Source organism: Nilaparvata lugens, chromosome 10 (assembly GCF_014356525.2).
Source record: "Nilaparvata lugens isolate BPH chromosome 10, ASM1435652v1, whole genome shotgun sequence".
In the NCBI taxonomy this organism is placed as follows: Eukaryota; Metazoa; Arthropoda; class Insecta; order Hemiptera; family Delphacidae; genus Nilaparvata; species Nilaparvata lugens.
Window position 1 is genome coordinate 40,090,224 of NC_052513.1, and position 24,892 is coordinate 40,115,115.

The window sequence follows — 24,892 nt, forward strand, 5'->3', positions numbered from 1 at the left end:
TTAGAGACTGCTCTTATAAATACCAGAAACACCATATTATCTGTGAAGGAATTACAATCCACAACTTCTCACAATAGCTTCATAACGTGGGACTATATCATAAGAGATAACCCCCCAGGAGCACAACTTCACCCAATGGCGCCATTGTGTGAAGTTGTGCTCCTGGGGGGTTATCTCTTATGATAGAGTCCCACGTTATGAAGCTATTGTGAGAAGTTGTGGATTGCAATTCCTTCACAGATAATACGATGTTTCTGGTATTTATAAGAGCAGTCTCTAAATTCCCTCTTTTGCGAATAAATTCACAAAAAATTAAGGCCTTCCGGCTCGCAAATTACTGGGTTCAAACCTCAGCTCTAGCTCAGTGGTAGAAACATGAATTTTATAAGTACAAATAATCACCATAAGGTTCAAGGACCAGGTATTGATAATTCTTACCGCTGCTTCTATGAAGTTCTTGAAGAATACCAGTAAGAAATTAAAAGAATATTTGATGACTGATTATCAGTAACCATGTACCACTAGAGAATAATCAGGATCAACTATAGTTTTGCTATTCTTGTCTATCATTCAACAAAGCCGGTGGTACTATCCTTTTCTAGGTCCACAACGGTGCCAATTATGTTTTTGACAGTGTAGAAATATGATTAATCAATGCAGAGAATCGGCATCGCTATTCTTCTATCTTCATCCACTGTCATTATAACGTGGACCTCAATGTAAGACGATTTGCATTGTTCATGAATTTATTCAATAATAAAAGTGTCTCTCTGGATATACAGCCAAATGAAATTATAATCATGCCAGATTTGGACTAATTTTTTTCCAAATCAAGGTCAGGTTGAACAAAAGCTTGTGATTTTTATATTTATATGATTTGTGATTCTGTTCACGAATAAATAAATAAAATAAATAAATAAGTAAATTTTGCAAGTAAACAGCCAATTTTTACCGTGATTTCTTGACAAGAGAACTGATCGGAGAAGCCTTCTTTAAAAATCTGGTGTGGCGCACTCACACAACTTTCCTTGCCGTTATGAAAACTGATCACCTGGCGCTAGTGTTCCCGCGCATCTCAAGTCTACTATTCAAAGATTTGAGCCAGCTGGTGACAGGGCAATAACGCTGGAGACACACATGAGGTCTGCTATCTCTTCATAGTGAATGATTTAATAGAATCAACAATAATTTGCAATTGAATAATCACATTTTCTCGAATTTAAAGCTTATTTTCAATTTTAGGTGAAAATGTTACTGAACATTAATTGTAGAGATTTTCATGCTCAATCTACTCCACTTGATTTTTTTTGTTTCAATTGTATCTGAAGCCTGATAATTGGGAATCTATCTGCATTGATGGGGCGGAGCTCCTGAAATTTTTACAGATATGGGACTTGTGGCAGTTGATAGAGCTTATCGATGACTATTTTAGGTATGAATTTGATCAAAATCGTTGGAGCCGTTTCCGAGAAAATCACGAAAAACCCTGTTTTTGACAACATTTTCGCCATTTTAGCCGCCATCTTGAATTGCATTTGATCGAAATTGTTCGTGTCGGATCCTTATAGTGAAAGGACCTTTAGTTCTAAATTTCAAGTCATTCCGTTAATTGGGAGATGAGATATCGTGTACACAGACGCACATACACTCATACACACACACACACACACACACACACACACACACACATACAGACCAATACCCAAAAACCAGTTTTTTGGACTCAGGGGACCTTGAAACGTATAAAAATTTAGAAATTGGGGTACCTTAATTTTTTTCGGAAAGCAATACTTTCCTTACCTATGGTAATAGGGCAAGGAAAGTAACAAATTTAATAGACCAAATTTAAACTAGGTACTCTCTTTTCTTTTAATACACAAAACTAACAGCTGTAACTGCTTTAAAATTGATTTGAAAACTAGTTTGTTTACGTTTGAAACACAGTTTCAATTTTAAAAAAGTGAAAAATTTCAAAATTTTAGCCCCTCTCTATAATTTTATTTGTTCAAAACTGAGGTAATTGAAACAGTTATAAACTTGAGTGGCGTTCAATATTTTCAATGTATCCTACTTGTTAATAATCAAGAAAAAAAATTATTACTCTGGAACTTCATTACTTTGTATTGGTATTGACTGAGAAACCAATAATAATTTGTATTCAAATACTAAGTTACAACTAACAACAAGAAAGTCATTAAGTAAGTAGCATCCCATTACTTAATAATTGAGAAACCAGAAAATAAGATTAGAAAAATAAGAATTGAAAGCAAGATTTTGTATTCAAAAGTACTAACTTCGTCTAAATATAACCTCTGAACTCATCAATAGAAAACCTTAACAACTGATATATTGGAAGATGATTGTATACGAAAGAAATTGAACAAACTGTGGTAAATTTAATATATTGAAAGGATAACTGGGTGATGAACAACAAGTGAAAAAGAGGAAAGCAACATCAAAAGTTTGAAAGAGTTCAAGTTCATTCATCAACCACAAAATTTCTTCTAATCAAAATTCATACTAATTTGGTATTAAGTCAATATTGAAAGTTTGAATAAAAAACTGGACACTTGAATTGATAAGTATACAAAATTTGAAATTTATAGCCATAAGAACAATAAATAATTATTACACAATCGAGAATAGTTCTTGATAGATGGATAACCATACTATCAAATTATAAGGATCATTCAATAGATCCCTAGATAAAAACGTTTTGAAGAAGGACGACAGACGACAATACACGGCTATTAAAAAATTATAACTCTAAAAATTTCCCTCAATTTTGATATTTTTCCCTGAAATTCAACAAATTGAATTTGAAACTATGGAAGCGTTAATACAAACCATCAAACGCCTCCACGACGTCCACTGTTTGCTGAGCAGTGTCGTGTCAACAAAAGAAGATGGCGACCACAACAACAACATATTCCTAACAAACAACAACAACAATTACGATCCCAACAACATCAACAACGACCCGGATTACCCCTTAATGGCGTCGGCTCAATTTCTGCCACAAATCGTTATTTTAGGCGCCCAAGGCGCTGGCAAATCTAGCATAATCGAGCGCCTGGTAGGCAGGCGGTTTCTGCCTAGGGGAACAGGAGGTGCAGCTACCAGGCGCCCACTGGTTGTGCAGTTTGTGTTCTGCACGAAGAAAGAGTTGGCTCGTATGGCGGGTGAAACGGGCGCTCAGAAGTTGGAGGCATGGGGTGTGTTTCAACATAAGCCTGAGCAGAGGTTTTTCAAGTAAGTTTGTTCAGATTTCATAGATAGTTTTCCTCTGTTCTAGAGTTTTGCTTAATTTGAATTAGATAATATTATAGACTAGTAGTTCTGTGAACAGTAGACCTCACGCAGTATTCTCATCCACAAGTACCTGATTGAAACTATAGACCTTATGGAAATACAGCAATTGACTGGCTTCTCCACACATCTGTGTAATCACTTGTCGGCTGATTTATGATGAATAATTCTATAGTCTGATTTTTACTCTAATATTGGCGTATGAAGGAGGCTCCTTTTTCCTTTTATATTATCCTTGAAATGCAAAATTTCAAAAAAACCTTGTATATACGTTGACGCGCAATTTAAAAAGGAACATACCTGTCAAATTTCATAAAAATTTATTACCGCGTTTCACCGTAAATGCGCAACATATAAACATTTAAACATTAAGAGAAATGCCAAACCGTCGACTTGAATCTTAGACCTCACTTCGCTCGGTCAACTAAATAAGCTAACTCTTGAAAGAGCGTCAAATCCGTCATAATACCTGAGTCAATATTTAGGGCTGGTTTCCGAGCTCGGGATTTAGCTAAGTTCTAGACTTAAAACAGCTGGAGTCAGAAAATTGGCTTTCCGAAACGGGGCGTAGTCGTAGTCATAGTCGAAGTCACGTTTAAATTAAATTTCGAAAAACTAGAAAATTGAACACAAAATAGAATAAAGAGAAAATATAGTGTAATGTTTCAGGTATTTTTAATTATTTATGAATGTTTCATTTCGTCAAGGAAAAATAATATAAATTTCTTTGCTATTATACATCAGACTACACTAAGCTATCTGGACCCACACATTCATTCAAAATAGCTAAGACTATTTGCATTGTTCATGAATTTATTCAATAATAAAAGTGTCTCTCTGGACATACAGCCAAATAAAATTATAATCAAATAATTATAATAATAATAATAATTATTATTATTTAAATATTATTAAAGCTAAGACTATTTGCATTGTTCATGAATTTATTCAATAATAAAAGTGTCTCTCTGGACATACAGCCAAATAAAAATAATTATAATCAAATAATTATTACGCCAGATTTGAACTATCAAATTCGTCTCAATAAAAGAAATAAGAAAATAGAGATTCATATTGCTGCAACTATTTTACTGCGACTACACCCCGTTTTGGAAAGCCAATTTTCTGACTCCAGCTGTTTAAAGTTTAGAACTTACCTAAATTCGGAGCTCGAAACCGGCTCTTAGTGATTTATTCAAGTATTCATTTCAAAAATTTTCCACTGGAAGATTATTGTTTAGGCTTTTGTTAGATTCTTTGAACTTCAATTGTCTTTTTATTGAGCCACTCCCAGTGGCTACAGATTTGGGACGGACACCTATAACCGTCGGTCTTGGCTGCCTGAAAATAGTCACTGTCGGGCCATATAGTCGAAGTCATAACAATCAGGTGTCTCAATCTCATTTCAATCTTTCTGTCTTTCTTCTTAACCATTAATAAATTTACATGTTTCATTTCTTATAATATTCCTTTCTTGCATCTCTATCATATTCCTTTCTCTAGAATCTACATCTCCCAGTCTCTCTCCGTATCTTTTCTTCTTACGTGTATCATTTCTTATAATATTCCTTTCTTGCATCTCTATCATATTCCTTTCTCTACAATCTACATCTCCCAGTCTCTCTCCGTATCTTTTCTTCTTACGTGTATTATTTCTAATAATATTCATTCCTTGCATCTCTACCATATTCCTTTCTCTACAATCTACATTATATCTGTCAGTCTCTCTTCCTATAATTTCTTTTCATGTGTATCATTTCTTATAATTGACCGAACGAAGTGAGGTCTAAGATTCAAGTCGACGGTTTGGCGTTTCTCTTGATGTTTAAATGTTTATATATTTTATATGTTGCGCATTTACGGCGAAACGCGATAATAGATTTTCATGAAATTTGACAGGTATGTTCCTCTTTAAATTGCGCGTCGACGTATATACAAGGTTTTTGGAAATTTTGCATTTCAAGGATAATATAAAAGGAAAAAGGAGCCTCCTTCATACGCCAATATTAGAGTATAGAATTATTCATAATAATCAGCTGACAAGTGATTACACAGATGTGTGGAGAAGCCAGTCTATTACTGTATTTGTATAAGGTCTATAGTTTCAATCAAAGATATTAAAGAGGTATGCATCTTTAAACTGGGTTTACACCAAAGTTATTAACAAAATGGTTATAACTTAATCCTTATAGATTCTATTAGATTGAACGGACAAACACATATGTTCATCATGTGTATGCTAAGTTATGTTCAATCTAATATAATTTAAAAGGATTAAGTTATTAACATTTTTTAAATAAATTTGGTCCAATCGCAGCTTTGAGGTCTTTTGTTTCAATATTTTGTTTTGAAGTCATGGTATTACTATGCGTGCCCATCAGTATCAATATTCTCACATTAGAAAAAACTAATTTAATAGGTGAATAAAAATAAACAAATGAACTAAATAATGCTGGAGAAATTATAATATTTTTGATTCTAAAAAATTAATTTTCATCAGATAGAAAAATCATCACGGAACTGGATGAATTATAATATCATATGGAATACAAATTCAAACGTGAACTGAGTTTGATAACATTTAAAACAGTTTACATCTGGTACTTGTGGATGAAAATACTGCGTGAGGTCTACTGTTCACAGAACTACTAGTATTCCTTTCTTGCATCTCTACCATATTAATTCCTCTACAATCTACATCTCCCAGACTCCGTATCTTTTCCTCTTACATGTTTCATTTCTCATAACATACCTTCCTTGCATCTCTACCATATTCCTTCCTCTACAATCAACTCTATCTGTCAATCTCTTTCCCTGGCATTTCTTCTTACATGTTTCTATCTCATAATATTCCATCCTTGCATCTTTATTTATTCTTGCAATGAGTACATCATTAAAAGTACATCTCTTGCTTCTAATAGAATTTTCCTCCACCTACTGTCTGAAGTACTTACTTTACTCCCTGAAACCTAATACTAAAGTGTCACTTTTTCGCTCTCGGTAGTAAAAAACAGAAAAACTCCCTAGGGAGTAAAAGTGACTACATTTAAATAACATGGGGAGCATCTCTATTTTGAAACTTACATTGTAATAGGTTAGAAGGTCTAAGCTCAGATGAGAAAGCATAATAGAGGTGTCTGTCATTGAGTCAACTGAATTCAATACCACAACCAGAAATTTGATTAACTCATGAAATATATGTTTGTATGATAATTATTATATTCTTAATATTAGTAGACAATAAAATTTATACAATTTTTAAATATTTTATTCTATTCAAAATACCAGCCAACAAATATTTTTGATCTGCAATTCAAATCTGAACCGCGTGATCTGAAGTCAGCCATTTTTGGTAGCTGCTCAGCTGATATAATTGTTACAACTTTTGCCGATAGATAGCGCAATCGGCAGTACCAATCAGACGACCGGTTTTTAGGTTTTAGATTTAGGTTATGTTGTTAGGAATCATTGTCACCAATACGTAAGTTATTAGAATGATTTTATTTGCAGTTTCTATAAAAATGTAGATGGAGGAAAAATGTTGTGTACATCACGAGCGAAAAATACTTTTTCTCCCTCAGGAAAATTGCTGCCCTCGGCTTCGCCTCGGGCTTCAAACTTTTTCCCACAGGGAGAAAAAGTCGTACTTTTCACTCTAGATATACAAATAACTATTTTGTGAACAACATAAGATCCCATTCCAACTCTATATTCTTCTAAAAACTCTGCTCCTCGTAGAATCTAGATTCTTAATGAGCAACATAATATTCTTCTAGAAATTCAGCTATTTTTCGGGTGTGTCATAACAAGGTTAACGTTGCCAGTCACGTCTATTCAACGCCCGCACTCACATAAAACGCACGCGAGCGTACTAACGCGCGTACAGGCAACGGTGCGTGCGGGAGAGGCTCCTGGTCCCCCCACACACACAGATGTGTTGGGCTCCTCCTAGGGACACACACACACACACACACACACACAAGTATGTTAGGGGCTTGGCTAGTTCCAAAGGCGCTAAAGACTTGTTTGGCGGTACGACACCACTCATTAAAGTTCTATTATTATTTTTGGATTCATCTCTCTACACAGCTCGGAGACACGCCTTGGGGTGTGAGAGAGAGGGAGAAAGAGTGAGTGTGTGGTGTGTGTGTGAGAGAATTTTCAGAGGAGATAGGTGAGATATAGTTGGTGTGAGACAGGAAGAAAATAAGAGATGAGAGAGAGTAAGTGAGTGAGAGTGAGAAGGGAAGAGAAAAAGAATGAAAGAGAGTCAGAGAGAGAGAGAGAGAGAGAGAGAGAGAGTGAGTGAGGAGACGGGATCATGTAATTTGAAGATTGTGATGAATAATTTATTATAAATTGTGACAGAAAAATGAGAAATAGTGAATGATAGAAAGCTGAAGAAAAGAAGAGAAGAGAGAGAGTGTGTGTGTGTGTGAAAGAGTGACTAGGAGAATGAGAGAGATTGATTGATTGATTGAGTACTTTATTTATGTAGATTACAATATATACTGGCTTATACACTTATACAATAGCTTAAAATACAGCCAAGTTTTAGATGTAGGCCTATTTACATAACATAAACTAAGAAAATAATTATCGAACTGTATATGATATGAAAAAGCAATTTGGAATGACTATAGATAATATTGTTATGCATCTACATAAATTGGCGGAGCTTTGGACATATCAATGTCCATTCTTCGGAAAGAATATTAAAAATATCCTCCCCACTAACTCTCTACCAAAAGAGAGAGATGGAGAAAGAGTGAGTGTGTGAGAGAGAATTTACAGAGGAGATAGGTGAGATATAGTTGGTGTGAGACAGGAAGAAAATAAGAGATGAGAGAGAGTAAGTGAGTGAGAGTGAGAAGGGAAGAGAAAAGAGTAAGAGAGAGAGAGAGAGAGAGAGTGTGTGTGTGAGAGGAAGAGAGGAGACGGGATCATGTAATTGGAAGGATGTGATGAATAATTTAGCCTATTATAAATTGTGACAGAAAAATGAGAAATAGTGAAAGATAGAAAGATAAAGAAAAGAATATAAGAGAGAGAGAGAGAGTGTGTGTGTTTGAAAGAGTGACTGGGAGAATTGATTGATTAATTGATTGAGTACTTTATTTATGTAGATTACAATATATACTGGCTTATACACTTATACAATAGCTTACAATACAGCCAAATTTTAGATGTATTTACATAACATAAACTAAGAAAATAATTATTGAACAGTATATGATATGAGAAAAGCAATTTGTAATAACTATAGATAAAATAGATAATATTGTTATGAATCTACATAAATTGGCGGAGCTTTGGCCATATCAATGTCCATTCTTCGGAAAGAATATTCAAAGTATCCTTCCCACTAACTCTCTACCAAAAGAGAGAGATGGAGAAAGAGTGAGTGTGTGAGAGAGAATTTACAGAGGAGATTGTGTGAGATATAGTTGGTGTGAGAGAGGAAGAAAATAAGAGATGAGAGAGAGTAAGTGAGTGAGAGTGAGAAGGGAAGAGAAGAAAGAATGAAATAGAGTAAGAGAGAGAGAGAGAGGAGGCGGGATCATGTAATTTGAAGATTGTGATGAATAATTTATTATAAATGATGACAGAAAAATGAGAAATAGTGAATGATAGAAAGCTGAAGAAAAGAAGAGAAGAGAGAGAGTGTGTGTGTGTGTGTGAAAGAGTGACTGGGAGAATTGATTGAGTACTTTATTTATGTAGATTACAATATATACTGGCTTATACACTTATTTACAATAGCTTACAATACAGCAAAATTATAGATGAATTTACATTATATAGACTAAGAAAATAATTATTATTGAACTGTATATGATATGAAAAAGCAATTTGTATTATTATAACTATAGATAATCTACATAAATTGGCGGAGCTTTGGACATATCAATGTCCATTCTTCGGAAAGAATATTTAAAATATCCTCCCCACTAACTCTCTACCAAATGAGAATGATAGAGAGAGAGTGAAAGTGAGATAGTGGAGACGAGGTCATGTAATTGGAAGATTGAGATGATCAATTTATTATAAATGGTGACAGAAAAATGAGAAATAGTGAAGGATAGCTTGTAGACTAATTCTGGAAAATCTGTCATATGGATAGCTAGGCTGATTTATGGAGGGAATCAGAGAAAGAAAGAGTGATAGAGAAAGAATACGAGGATAAAGAGGAGCTGTGAACGAGACATCGGAACAGAAATAATTATACAAAAAAATGAGGCAGAAGAATTATTTAAAGATTTATATAGGAAATATAACATTTTGAATGAAGTGGAGAGAAATAATCTTGAATAAAATTTCTAAAATTTATTAAATACTAGCCGGTAACCCGTGCTCCGCAAGGGTCTAATTAAAAACTTGACCTACTGAAATCTTGAAGAATTGAAAAAAGGCCCATAACCATCCTCGGTAAATTAAGAATCTATATGCAAAATTTCAAGTTAATCAGTTGAGTAGTTGAGACGTGATTATGCGTCATTCGTGAACTTCCTATCCCGTACGTGTATAAGCCAGTTCTTTCTTTTATTATATTATAGTGGGGAGGATATTTTTAATATTCTTTCCGAAGAATGGACATTGATATGTCCAAAGCTCCGCCAATTTATGTAGATGCATAACAATATGATTATTATCTACAGTTATTATATTACAAATTGCTTTTTCATATCATATACAGTTCAATAATTATTTTCTTAGTCTATATTATGTAAATTCATCTATAATTTTGCTGTATTGTAAGCTATTGTATATAAGTGTATAAGCCAGTATATATTGTAATCTACATAAATAGAGTACTCAATCAATCAATAGACTATCAGGTAACCTGTGCTCCGCAAGGGTCTTATTGAAATAAGATAAGTACCAAAATATCAACTTCACTGTTACACTGAATGAAATCTTTGATAGAAAGAAAGGAGTCGTTGATAGTTGACAGAGAGTGTGTGAGGGTGTGCTCGAGAGGAGAAGAGAATGAGTGTGTATGAGAGAGAAAGACTGTGGGAGAGAGTGAGGGAGAGAGACAATAAAAGACAAATCTGACACCAAGGTCGTTCCTACACGGATCATGATGGCACCGTGATCTCCCATTATGACATTCAAATTTTCATAACAGCATACATAATGTTATCGATAGGAAGTGATCTATTGTACATCTACATCCTATAGAATACATAAACAAAACAGTCTGAAGAAACAATTGATTTCAGTTTCAATAGATGAAGAATTCTTTGTTCAAAGGATTGAATTGAAACTTGTGATGGTATTATGACACAATATGGTGATTTTGTGAATTTGTATTTTCTAGAGATATTTTGATTGGGAAGTTGAATATTATCTATATAATCCATAGTGGAGTAGTACAATTTCCACACAGAACACACTAAAAACATGTAGAGCACAGATTATAAAAAATTGTATTGTAACTAACAATTGTAAACTATATAATATTTTCTTTAATTAATGTAGTAGTTTAGTTTTTTTTGGGAAATAAACATTTATTTATTTATATAATAAAGGAAAGATTTGGCTTATACACGTACGGGATTGATTGATTGAGTACTTTATTTATGTAGATTACAATATACTGGCTTATACACTTATACAATAGCTTACAATACAGCAAAATTATAGATGAATTTACATAATATAGACTAAGAAAATAATATTATTGAACTGTATATGATATGAAAAAGTAATTTGTAATATAATAACTATAGATAATTATATTGTTATGCATCTACATAAATTGGCGGAGCTTTGGACATATCAATGTCCATTCTTCGGAAAGAATATTAAAAATATCCTCCCCACTAACTCTCTACCAAATTAGGATAGGAATTAGGGATAGGAAATTCACGAATGACGCATCCTCACGTCGTCTCAACTGATTAACGTGAAATTTTGCTTATAGATTCTCAATTTTCCATTGATGGTTATAGGCCTATTTTCAATTCTTCAAGATTTAAGTGGATCAAGTTTTCAGTTTGTCAAGTTTTCATTTAGACCCTTGCGGAGCACGGGTTACCTGCTAGTTGGAAATAATTAACAAAATATTTGGTGGATTAAATTAAATAGAACATGTTAAATGTAAAAGTTAGGGACATTTTTGAATGGGAATTTGCATTGAGAGGAAAAATTAGTTTCTAATAGATTTCAGCAAGAGAAACTTCATCCTTTCCCAATCATTCATAATGAGTCAGGAATGAATACATAGATATTATTGTGATACATTCTGTGATTACGTCAACCTTTAAAATTTTCAAATAATTATTCCTGGACCAAAAATTAAGTGACGAAGTAGTGTGTGATTACATAACCTTAACTTTTGGACAACATTAACATTTTATCAAAAATTTTGGAAAGAAATAGTACAGGCTCAGCCTAGTTTTTCCTCCAATGTCATAATATATTATGATTATAGTGCTTTATACAATAAATGAAATGGAATGAAAATGATATAGTATCCATGAATGTATGAGAAAAAAATACGAGCATTAAATAGTGTTGATTGAGAAGCTCTATTAATAGAATAGTACCTAAAAATTTAAAACTTGATTCAGTGGAGTAAATCAAAGCAGAGCTAATACAAACTTAATCGATTAATCAAATATGTATTTTTTATTAAATTGAGTATCCATAAGCGAAGTTGAAAAGCATTGCTAAAAATGAGTGAGAAATTACATCAATATTCTATCGACATTTTACTAATATACATGAACAAACTAAGATGCATTACCACAAGTTGATAACTGGTTTATCACTTACCTATTCTTTCGCCACAATATATACAATTTCACTACCACAAACTGAGAGATGTATTCTATTTAAAACTCAGAAAATGATATAGTATGCATTCTTGATGCAATTCTCATAGAACCTTCTCAAATTAGAAAAAAGGTTTTTGTTAAAAAGTTATCTTGGTGAACGTGATATTTTTGAGCTCAAAATTTTTGTGTTTTTATAGAATTATTGACCGAGCGAAGTGAGGTCTAAGATTTCAAGTCGACGGTTTGGCATTTCTCTTAATGTTTAAATGTTGCGCATTTACGGCGAAACGCGGTAATAGATTTTCATGAAATTTGACAGGTATGTTCCTTTTTTAATTGCGCGTCGACGTATATACAAGGGTTTTGGAAATTTTGCATTTCAAGGATAATATAAAAGGAAAAAGGAGCCTCCCTCATACGCCAATATTAGAGTAAAAATCAGACTATAGAATTATTCATCATAAATCAGCTGACAAGTGATTACACAGATGTGTGGAGAAGCCAGTCTATTGCTGTATTTCCATAAGGTCTATAGTTTCAATCAGGTCATTGTGGATGAGAATACTGCGTGAGGTTTACTGTTCACAGAACTACTAGTTTTGTGATTTTGAAGTTTGTTTCATGTTTTTACGAAAGTTTTATAATCAATCCATCTAAATTTGAAATTGTTTGTTTTATTCTGAATGTATATTCAGATTGATGATTTGGTGTAAATTTGAAATGGTCATAGCCTACATGATATTTGGACAATTCAAGACAAAATCAGGAAATTGAAGAGGTTTTGGGCAATAGCCTGTTTTTTCTTTTCCGACTTGCTCTAATAAATAAAATAAATAAACTCTGTTGCATAACCTTACTTTTTCACTATTAAAATTAAAAAAAAAAACACTTTTGGAGTGATGCATTCTTGATGCAATTCTCATATAATCTTCCAAATTAGAAAAAACTTTTTTGTTAAAAAGTTGTCTTGGTGAAGCTCAAAATTTTTGTGTTTCTATAAAATTATTTTGTGATTTTGTGAGTAAATTCCTACAGTCTGATGATGACCAACAACAGGTCGAAACGATCGTCACTACCAATGTAAGTGCATTTTTACTCCAGTGTTTTTTTTTTAATTCAAGTTTGAATAAAATCAAACCGATTTGATCGATTTAAGTTCCTTTTCACATGGAATTTTCATCCAATATTGTACCTACAATATAGAAATTGTGTTCATTTGATGATCATCCAGTTGTGCATTTATTAATTTTATTCCCAATGACAATCCTTAAAATTTGTTGAATGAAAAAGAGTAAGAAATTGTCAAAAAACCACAGATTTATTGATACTTAGAAAGACCGGTTTCGGTTATTACACCATTGACAATCTCTGAGAAACAGAGATTCTTTTTCTGAAAGAGAGTTTCTCAGAGATTGACAATGGTGTAATAACCGAAACCGGTCTTTCTAAGTATCAATAAATCTGTGGTTTTTTGACAATTTCTTACTCTTTTTCATTCAATATGAATAATTACCACAATATCAGCTTCTCAACTACACAAAAAGTAAAACTTAAAATTTGTCTTCTCTTCTTCAATTTATTCATTCTCTTTTTTCTCCTACGAGTAATCATTACTGAATGAATCATTCATTGCTTTCTCCCCAATTAAAGCTAATCCCAACAATGGTGGTTAGCCTCTATCATGGATTTTAAGCCTTTCTTCATCAGTTTCGACCAATTTCTTAATTTAGATACAATGGAGCACTTACTAGCTATTCTTAAATTTCTCCAACATGCTATAGGCCTAAGTAACAGTACTAACCTATGATAATCTAATTTAGTTTTTAATTTCAACCTAGTTTCTATAGTGGATGAGGAATAATCTGAAATGTTCCTGAACGCTGTTTGCTTTATACGACTCGTAATATCCTTTGAAGAGATGAACCATACATAAAAAAATATCATAAGATTTTATGCTATCTTTCCTCTCTTGGTTGAACACACTAATAACTTTTTATTATCTAACTATTCATATTTGAACAAGCTTCAGTGAGTTCTCACTTTTGACTTACTGAAGGCCAAAGTCGTTGTTCGTCTGTGTGTATGTTCTACAATAACTTTAGCAAGAATCGATCAATCAGCTTCAAATTTTGAACACGTATTCTTCGAACCTTTTTCACAGGTCAAGTTCGTTGGACAACAAAATTAACACACTCCTTCGTCCGTTTTCAGGATATAAGAATAACATTGAAAGTGCTTAAGAGAAAAATTGTTATGATTCAATCAGCTAAAGAGTTCATTGGATGCTATTACTACAATTATTCCATTCGTTCATACATCATCTGAGGCTATTTGGGAGCTATCACACGCGCTGACACATGATTCCAGCTGGTTAATATTAAGGTGCGTACAGATTTACGCGCCGCGAACATGAGCAATTCACTTTTAATCAGCTGACTATATCTGTATTTTTACAGTAACTGTAAGAAACAGTTATAAAAAGCTTGGCATCAGCTACTGTTACTGTTACAGTAACTGTAAGATACAGATTATCATCAATCAGCTGATGCCAAGCTTTTTATATCTGTATCTTACCGTTACTGTAAAAATACAGATATAGTCAGCCGATTAAAAGTGAATTGCTCATGTTCGCTGCGCGTATATCTGTACGCACCTTTAGATGTTGAAGCGTCAGAGTAATATTTGAAGAGTAATATTTCAATTCAAATAGGATCCCCAATGAGACCTGCTGTCAAATGATTCTTGTAAGAGAAATATTAAGCTTTTTTCATATTTTTCATCAACTCTGTATAATTAAAAGTTGCAGGTTTCAAAGATTACAATAAAACAGTTCTTGAGCGAGTTCTTCAACCCAAGGGATCACTAGTATATTATTTATTTATATTAAATAACTTTTTGTACAGGTTGAACACACTACGTAATATCATAGAGAAACAATAGCGTAAGTAGATATTCCATGGTATAGGTCGTTTATGTCGCAACTTTTACTGTTATCTCAAGCCGATCACTATCGATTATTGTCGATTTTTACTGGTTTGACCGGGTAAGAATGTATGAACGGCACAGTATGAGAGATTACGAGCTTCACACAGCTTCACGGGAAAGAACTACGTGGACTATCGGCTTGAGATAACAGTAAAAGTTGCGACATAAACGTCCTATACCATGGGATATCTACTTACGCTATTGTTTCTCTATGGTAATATCATAGAGAAAATATACCAGTAACCGTAATTAGTTAACCATATAAAATATAGACTACTAATTATAATATAACTAATTAATATTCTAACTAAACATATACTAATTATATTATAAATAATATTATTTATAATTCAATTTCAGATTTGAAGACATTAAGCAAGAAATCCAACAAGAAACAAACCGTCTGGCAGGCGAAAACCACGGTATCTGCCCGGACCCCATACATCTCAAAATCTACTCAAGCAGCGTAAACTTCACAATAGTAGACCTACCCGGCCTTATTGAAGCACCCTCACGTGACCAACAACACGCCACCAAAATCAAAAACATCGTCCTAAACTATATTTCAGTCCCTAATAACATTATATTAAACGTGGTAGCTGCTAACACAGATTATACGAATAGTGAGAGTTCGAAATTGGCTCATCAAGTCGATCCTGAAGGTATGAGAACGTTATTAGTTGTCACAAAACTGGATCTGTTAGATTTGGGGGTGGATGCTACAGAGGTGCTGACAGGGAAAATTTTGAAAATTCGGTTGGGGATTGTAGGGGTGGTGAACATCCCCTCAAGGGGCAGTCAAAAGTTGTCAATTGCCCAAGCAGTTGATGAGGAGGAGTTGTTTTTTAGGTGTAACTACCCCAAGTTGGTGGGGTCACACGGGGTGGTGAGTTTGTCCAAAGTTTTACAAAATCTTCTGTTGGAGAATATTCGGCTCACCACGCCAGATTTGAGGAGAAAGGTATTGGGAAAGATTAACAGGCTACAAATGGTGTTGGATTCCTATGGTGCACCGATTTTAGACAAAGGGCAAACTTTGTTACAGTTAATCAACGATTTCACCTCGGAGTATTGTTCCTTGATAGTGGGTAACTTCCATGATTTGGACACGGGGGAGCTGTGTTGCGGGGCAAGGATCGCGTACATTTTCCAGGAGAGTTTTGGGAACGCATTGAACGCCATTGATCCCCTGGCGGGGTGACTAAGGTGGCGATGTTGACTGCCATAAGGAATGCCTCGGGCACGAGGCCTGGGCTGTTTGTGCCTGAGGTGTCGTTCGAGTTGCTGGTCAAGAAGCAGATTGCCAAACTGGAGGAGCCAAGCATCAGGTGCGCGGACCTTGTGCATGAGGAGTTGGAGAATCTCGTCAAGGTAAACTAGTAGTTCTGTGAACAGTAGACCTCACGCAGTATTCTCATCCACAAGTACCTGATTGAAACTATAGACCTTATGGAAATACAGCAATAGACTGACTTCTCCACACATCCAACTTGTCAGTTGATTTATGATGAATAATTCTATAGTCTGATTTTTACTCTAATATTGGCGTATGAAGGAGGCTCCTTTTTCCTTTTATATTATCCTTGAAATGCAAAATTTCCAAAAACCTTGTATATACGTCGACGCGCAATTAAAAAAGGAACATACCTGTCAAATTTTATGAAAATCTATTACCGCGTTTCGCCGTAAATGCGCAACATTTGAACATTAAGAGAAATGCCAAACCGTGGACTTGAATCTTAGACCTCACTTCGCTCGGTCAATTTAGAAACTATAATTATTTCACTCTGTCATTCATGACATCAAACCATCTAATTCTCTTGAATTCAATTTGAAATATTATTTGAGACTTGGAAATTTAGTTGCGGATTCAATTATTAAGCTGGCCACTGACGAGCGTTCCAACAAGCCAAATGGCACGGTAGCGTGCCATTGGAACGACGTGAATGGTGAATCGCGCTCGTATTTTGGTGGAGCGACGAGGCTCGATGGAATTCCAACTGGTTGAAAATCCATCGCGCCACGCCAAACCTACGTCACTCCAACTCCTCGTGAATGGGGAATCTCGATGGCATGCTGGAACGACGGAACGACCGTGAATGTGGAAACCTGTGGGTTGTCCCGTCTCAGTGCGTGTCAGACCGTTGACCATTGACCGTTGACCGTTGAACAGATTGCTGTTTTGCTCTTGTTTTGATTGTTGTTTTGTTCTTGTGTTGTGTTGTCATGAGTTCGAACCGGGATTTTGTAATCTCTGTGATCGAGATGTACAGGGATCATACCTGTTTGTGGAAAATAACAGACCCTGGTTACCATGACAAGGTAAAAAGGAACGCTGCTCTGGAGATGATCCTTGATTTTTTTAAAACTATTGATCCCACAGCTACAAAAGATGTAGTTACTAAGAAGCTCAACTCGATGAGAGGCTCATCGGTGATATCGCTGTGATGAACTTCAGCTCTTCATAGTTCATCCCGGTGGCCAAGAAACGTAGAGTTGCAGCCAACCTCTCATGGGGAGTAATGCACTGTCTCATGACTGTATCTTTCTTTGTAATCATCGGTGTTACCAAACGAAGTAAATGGTTGTAGGTATCTTCATCCATACGCAAATAATTCTTCCAGTCCGAAGGTTCGACACTAAGATCTTGAAATAAATTCAGATGCGTGTGATTCCGCCTATTCGAAAATAAACGTTTCACCCATATCCGTTTGGGTTTTTTTCTTTTTACGTACAAACACACAGCTGTTGAAATCAGGAGAAGTTCCTCGTCCATACTTGATCACAAACCATCAACTACTGGAGTGATGGAATGGAGTGCTCGTGAATTGACCCACAAAATATTTACGGATTTGGATCGATCCAGCTGGAGTGACATCGCGCCGCGCCACGCCGTTTGGAATACTCGTCAGTGGCCAGCTTAAAGCTGGCCAGCTTAAATGTATACAGGTGTCCCACGAAAGCTGTAACAGCCGAAAATCATGGATTCTACATTGAATTTGAATTTCAAGGATATGGTTGGAAAGAGGAAGATATTTTCCAATAAGATTAATACAATTTGTTCCTTTGTTTGACGTTTTTAAACTTTTTATGAGCGTTCAAAGTAGAAAAAATTACATTCGTCGAGTTCAAAGCCAACAGTTTTAACACTCATAAGAAGTTCAAAAACGTCAAACAAAGGGAACAAATTATATTAATTTTATTGAAATTTTTTCCTCTTCCCAACCATGTCCTTGGAATTAGACTTTTTAGATTTCTAGTTATTGACGTTTTTCAAAAATATCGAAAAACCGAAATATCTTGAAAACTTTACTGGAATTTTTTTGTTGCAAATTTAATGTAGAATCTATGGTCTTCGGCTGTTACACCTTTCGTGGAACACTCTGTATACATTTAATAATCGAATCTGCAACTGAATTCCCAACTCTCAAATAATATTTCAAATTAATTCATGGGACATTCTGTATAATATCGAGTGACCTGGCTGACTCAGGTCTGATGTCACAGTTTTCAGGTCTCAACTCATCAATTTCAGGGCCTCTGACATGACCTAACTACTGCTTTTTAGGCAGCTGGGACCGACGGCTTAGCATGTCCATTTTCAATAGCTATTAAATATGTGAAATTCATCAATAAATTATAGCAATTATTCGTAATAATTTGAATTAAATTCCAAGAAAACAATTTTCTATAACATATTATTTGTGACATGGGTGTGGCCCCAGAAAAATATCTCGCCCGGGCTGGGATTCGAACCTGGGCCTCTGGATTACAAAGCCAGCATCTAATCCACTCGGCTACGGCCACTTCATTATTAAATGCAATGTGTGACAATTGATAAAGCGACAACATCTCCAATGTGTAAAGATGAAATGTGTGTTTTATCACGTTTTTTGAAAGTAATATCCTAGAGAAACAATAGCGTAAGTAGATATCCCATGGTATAGGGCGTTTATGTCGCAACTTTTACTGTTATCTCAAGCCGATAGTCCACGAAGTTTTTTTCCCGTGATGCTGTGTGACGATGGTAGTCTCTCATATTGTGCCGTTTATACACTCTTACCCGGTCAAATCAGGAGAAAACGACAATAATCGACAGTAATCGGCTTAAGATAACAGTAAAAGTTGCAACATTAACGCCCTATACCATGGGATATCTACTTATGCTATCGTTTCTCTATGGTAATATTATGTTTTTAAGTTCAAGATAAGATCCCCCTTCTCTGTTTCCTCTCATCAATGAACAAATACTTTCCCATGATTCATAAAATCTTTCACTTTTGTTCAAGGAGTGAGTACAGAAGACAGAATTGCAACCTCCTACCAAAAATACTTTTACATATACCTTTCAAGATTCATAAAATCTTCAATTATTATTTTAATATATTATTCAATCACTTAACACAACTTCTAGGAGACTACCACTGGCTTAAGTCCAGAACTGTTATTGAAGGTACGAGCACAGAACTTCAACACCCTACATTTTTCTAGAACTATCTCTCTTCTTGTCAAATTTAAGAGCACAGGGTTGTAACCTCCTACTGGAAATACTTTCACAAATAATTGAATGAAAAAGACTAAGAAATTGTCAAAAAACCACAGATTTATTGATACTTAGAAAGACCGGTTTCGGTTATTACACCATTGTCAATCTCTGAGAAACAATCTCTGGGAGTTTCTCAGAGATTGACAATGGTGTAATAACCAAAACCGGTCTTTCTAAGTATCAATAAATCTGTGGTTTTTTGACAATTTCATAGTCTTTTTCATTCAATATGAATAATTTACCACAATATCAACTTCTCAACTACAAAAAAGTTCACAAATAATTCTACAAAATTGATCAAATCTTCCACTTTTGTTGAAGGTGCGAGCACAAAACTGCAACCCTCTCCTGAAACGCTTCCCAGCCCTCCACAAACGGATCACCGACACATGTCTGCAGATCATCAAAACCCAACTGCCCGTCACCCACCACATGATACGGCAGACTGTCGCCATACAGCTGGCCTACATCAACACCAACCATCCCGACTTCATCCGGGAGGTACATGGCGTGAACAATCCCCCAGAAGCTTCCTGCAGGGTGCAGGAGTCTGTGACGTCACTGACGGGAGCGTCTTGGGAGGACAGGACTGGACGGTTACAGGTGACTAAAAAAAATGTCTCAGATCTTCAAGATCTCAGTTCATCATGTACATATTTTTACCATTACTTGAAATACTGGAACAAATAAAAAGTTGAGCCATTCAGTTCGTATAATTTCAGGGCATGAAGCTTTCGTTGCAGGCTGATACACGGTTAGCTAGATCGTTGCACACTAGCATAGCCACCTCTAATACAAGGCCGTGGCCTACGATATTGCAACGTCGCAGTGTAGGCCTAGAATCTAATAAAGATTGGTGAAAAAGATCAGCTGGTATTTTTGAAAATCTTTTTCACTAATCATGTATTAGACTAGCCGTCAGGCTCGCTTCGCTCGCCATATCCGTCTAGCAAGGGGGCTCCACCCCCTGGACCCCCGACTGGATCGTCCAAGAATGAGATTAGCAGGCTCGCTTTGCTCGCCTGCATTTTTATCATGTTAGGACAATCCAGTCGGGGGTCCAGACTAAACGTCTGGCTAAACGGCTATGGCGAGCGAAGCGAGCCTGACGGCTAGTAATATAATATTCCCAGGATTGAAGTAGCAGTGCCCAATCAATTTTTCCGCGATAAATGCATTTAAATCTTCAACTTGGTGCCAATCTAACAAAGTCAACTCAACTTAATGCCAACCTGACAAAATTATTAATTTAGTTGCCAGTTAACAACTGTTTCGAAGAGGTACTCTATCTAGATTATAGTTCTATAGTAACATATTATATGGAAATTTCAATTATAATTAAGAGATTGGGAGAAGAAGAATATACATGCTAAAAGACGAACTTTGAACCCTTAAAAACAACCCTTAGAGTTGAAATATTGCCAAAAGATTTTCTTAGTGCGCCTCTAAAGGGCCAACTGAACATACCTACCAAATTTGAACGTTTTTGGTCCGGTAGATTTTTTAGTTATGCGAGTGAGTGAGTGAGTGAGTGAGTCAGTCAGTCAGTCAGTGCCATTTCGCTTTTATATATATAGATTCTAGGCCTACACTGCGACGTTGCAATATCGTAGGCCGCGGCCTTGTATTAGAGGTGGCTATGACACTAGTAATAAGGGATTAGTGGAAATTGGTTAGAGGAAAGTAAGTTCAGAGAGTAGTTAAGGCCATTCCACACAGCACATGGCGTGCGTGGCTGGACGCACGCCACGCCGGCCACGCTAGCCACATGCCATTTCACACCGCCACGACTGTTGCGATGCTATACCGGCCACGTTTCCCGTCAGTATGCAGGAAGATGTCAACTCCGACTGTCCCGTGGTGTGAATCTGGATTTTCTTGTGGCTTACCTTGGTTTGATGACTCCAGCAGCAGCAGCAGTAGTAGTGATAATGAGCTGGTTTTATTGTATTCGGTGACAGCACGGGACCAGTGGGTACATCCAATCAATAATAAAAGGAAGACCTATGGCGAATTCCATCATTTAATGCGCGACCTTGAGGCTGACAATGATAAATTTTGTACATATTTTAGGTTAAGTTGTGACCAGTTTAATGAAGTGTTGTTGATGGTTGATGGTGACATAAGGAAGACCAATACCACCTACAGGGAGGCAATTAGTAGCAAAGAGCGACTAGCAATTTTTCTGAGGTAAAAAATTATCCAACTTAATTAGAAATGGAAAGTGAAAGAACAGCAAAATAAATTTTTGTTTAAATTTCAAATATTTTGCCACACGGTTTGGTCAATGGGATTAAATAAATATCCAGTTTCACGATGGGATGAATCAGTGTGCTTGTCTTTTAACAAAACTTCAGTGATTTCATCCCATGCTTTATCCTTTAATGTATTGTCTCTGTACAACTCTGATGTGGAGTCCCAAATCACTGGACGAGTACAGACCTCTTCAATAAGATGCTCCATAACAAACTGAGAAAAGAAGAGCCACTTTTAAATAAAAACCACTACAAACACAACAAAACCAGTAGATACAACAGAGAAGCATGTGTGTTGGACCGCCGTTCTAAGTGAACTGTCTGTTTCCACGTGGTCTAGTATACGTTCTGCGCATGCTCGGACTAAAACGTGGCCGGACACGTTTGAAAAGATCGCTCAGAGAGCGAACGGTAGCCACGCGTAGCTAGTATAGCAAGCGTTGCCGCGTGGCCGTGGCTGCTATGTGAATTGCTTCATTTGATTAGCTGGGAAGCGATGTTTTGAAAAGTAGCTAGCGTGCGTCCAGCCACGCACGCCACGTGCTGTGTGGAATGGCCTTTAGGGGTTGGGTTACTGTTCATAAATTGCAATATGCTGGTATTATTCAGAATGTTTTATTAATTTTTGTATTGAATATATGATATTCTATCCACTAATCTTTCTGAAAGCAACTGAAAACTTGAAGTACAAGTAGTGAAAATTTGTAAGTACGTTTGAAGGTACTGGAAACTTGTAGTGAAGTTGCCTATAGTGAGGTACACGTTATAATGACAGTATTTGATCAACTTTGGTTTTGCTATCCTTGTCTATCATTCAACAAATCAGATAGCGCGTCACTATAGAGGAAGTCCACGTTATAATGGCAGAGTTTAATCAACATTGGTGTTGCTATCCTTGTCTATCATTCAACAAATCAGATAGCGCGTCACTATAGAGGAAGTCCACGTTATAATGGCAGAGTTTAATCAACATTGGTGTTGCTATCCTTGTCTATTGGTGTTGTACAATCCTTTTCTAGGTCCAAAACGGTGCCAATTATGTTTTTGACAGTGTAGAAATATGATTAATTAATGCAGAGAATCGGCATTCCTATTCTTCTATCTTCATCCACTGTCATTATAACGTGGACCTCACTATACCCGTCCTTATTCTTGATCGACTGAGATCTTGATGAAGTGAATGAGATAACAGAATACAGGTTGATTGAACTTGTATAAGTGCATAGAGTGTATTCATAACTTGATAGTTGTCGGAGGGAATGAGCTGCTAGAAGTGACAGAATATTTTTGAAATATTTTCCCATTTTATAACATTGTTCTATAAAGTAATCAAATCTTTACAACTGGAACCTAGCGACAAACCAAGTTAACAATATTATTGTTCCTGTACGTGATTACAGGAAGCCGCTCACACACACAGCCACGAATCCCTGAAACCCAACAACTCACTCACCAACTCGCAGGATCGCGAGAGTCACGACAGCATAGTGATCGAGCACCTCATCAAGACCTACTTCAACATAGTTCGCAAAACGGTGCAAGACAATGTCCCCAAAATAATCATGCATAGCATGGTGAACCACGTGACTGAGAACCTTCAACAACTGCTGGTCAGCCAACTTTACACTCCAGAGTTGATCGGAGATTTACTGACTGAGAGTGAAGAGGTGACCAAATTCAGGAAGGATATTGAAGAGAGGATCAGCTGTTTGAGAAGTGCAGCCGATATCCTGCAGAGCCTTAAGGATCCAACGGGATCCCGTGAGGGACTATCAAGGATGTTGGTCCTTTGAACATCCTGGGTGGTCATGGTCAAGCCACAAGAAGCGTTTTTAGGTGTTTTCAGACTTGTTGGCAGGACAAGAGGCTCCCCGATAGGTTAATTTTATCAGTTGATTCCCGAACGCCATCACAATCAGCAAATCGGGAGCTTCCTGATCTGCTTGGCCAATCAGAGAGCGTTTTTAAACAAGATGGCAAGGGAAGAAGCTCTCCGATTGGCTGATTGAGTTTGCGTTCGAGAATCAGCTGATAACTAGCCAATCGGAGAGCTTCCTGCTCTGCTCGGCCAATCAGAGAGCGTTTTCAGATGAGTCGGTAGGGCAGGAAGCTCTTCGATTGGCTGATTAAGTTGGCGTTCGAGAATCAGCTGATAACCAGCCAATCGGAGAGCTTCCTGCTCTCTGCCAATCAGCCAATCAGAGAGCGTTTTTAAACAAGTCGGTAGAGCAGGCTGCTCTCCGATTGGCTGATTGAGTTGGCGTTCGAGAATCAGCTGATAACCAGTCAATGGGAGAGCTTCTAGCCTTGACTACTCTTCTAAAAACGCCTGAAAAACGCTTGATGTGGCTTAGCCCTCAAAGCTGGATTCCCACACATCAGTGTCAGTGAAAGTGAGCGGCACAGTGAAAATATTATTCCCATAGGTTCTAAAGGGACTATTCATACTAGCTCGGTCGTGTTGAGTGTAAATAGTCCCATTAAAACTGATGGAAATTATATTTTCACTGTGCCGCTCACTTCCACTGTCACTATATATTCACAGCTCACTTTTACTGATACTAATATGAGGGAATCCAGCTGTTGATAGAAAAAGATGGGATATGGGTAATGGATAGTGTTGAAAGAAGAGAGGCGAAAAGGCTGTATCTGCTATGTAAACATGAAATTATGTGGGAATTCGTTTGGTGAAACAAGAGTGGAAGACAATAATTGTAGATAATCTCAAAATTTATGTTCTTGTCTAAATTGAGATTATTTGATACAACCAACTGAAATACATACTTGTGGAAGAATTATAAGAGATTTAATTATTATATGGGATTCAAAAATGACGTTTTTGTTTTGGAGAACAATTCTAGTTTCTAGATAATCAATTCTAGATAATCTAAAGGTGCGTACAGATATACGCGCCGCGAACATGAGCAATTCACTTTTAATCAGCTGACTATATCTGTATTTTTACAGAAACGGTATAAGACATAGATATAAAAAGCTTGGCATCAGCTGAT

The 24,892-nt window shown here is 36.1% G+C and overlaps 2 protein-coding genes across 3 annotated transcripts in view; one reads left to right on the forward strand and one right to left on the reverse strand.

Moving 5' to 3' along the window:
- The window catches only part of LOC111046873, a 73,779-nt gene that overhangs the window by 36,958 nt on the left and 11,929 nt on the right, over positions 1-24,892 (reverse strand). The window lies entirely within an intron of this gene.
- On the forward strand, positions 1,897-24,715 carry LOC111046872 (dynamin-1-like protein). 2 transcript variants are annotated; one of them, XM_039436862.1, is made up of 4 exons: positions 1,897-3,252; positions 15,441-16,451; positions 19,948-20,229; positions 23,282-24,715. In XM_039436862.1, exons 2-4 carry the CDS (start codon positions 16,293-16,295, stop codon positions 23,672-23,674), a joined length of 834 nt encoding a protein of 277 aa, XP_039292796.1. In that variant the 5' UTR covers positions 1,897-3,252; positions 15,441-16,292; the 3' UTR covers positions 23,675-24,715. The 2 variants fall into 2 exon arrangements, 1 of the variants encoding a protein (XP_039292796.1); XR_005572323.1 differs by having other exon boundaries at positions 1,931-3,252.

Coding starts and splice junctions, on each gene's coding strand:
- LOC111046872 (XM_039436862.1), top strand. CDS start 16,293: ATGTTGACTGCCATAAGGAATGCCTCGGGCACGAGGCCTGGGCTGTTT. Junction 16,452..19,947: donor AGTTGGAGAATCTCGTCAAG/GTAAACTAGTAG, acceptor CTTTTGTTGAAG/GTGCGAGCACAAAACTGCAA. Junction 20,230..23,281: donor ACAGGACTGGACGGTTACAG/GTGACTAAAAAA, acceptor ACGTGATTACAG/GAAGCCGCTCACACACACAG.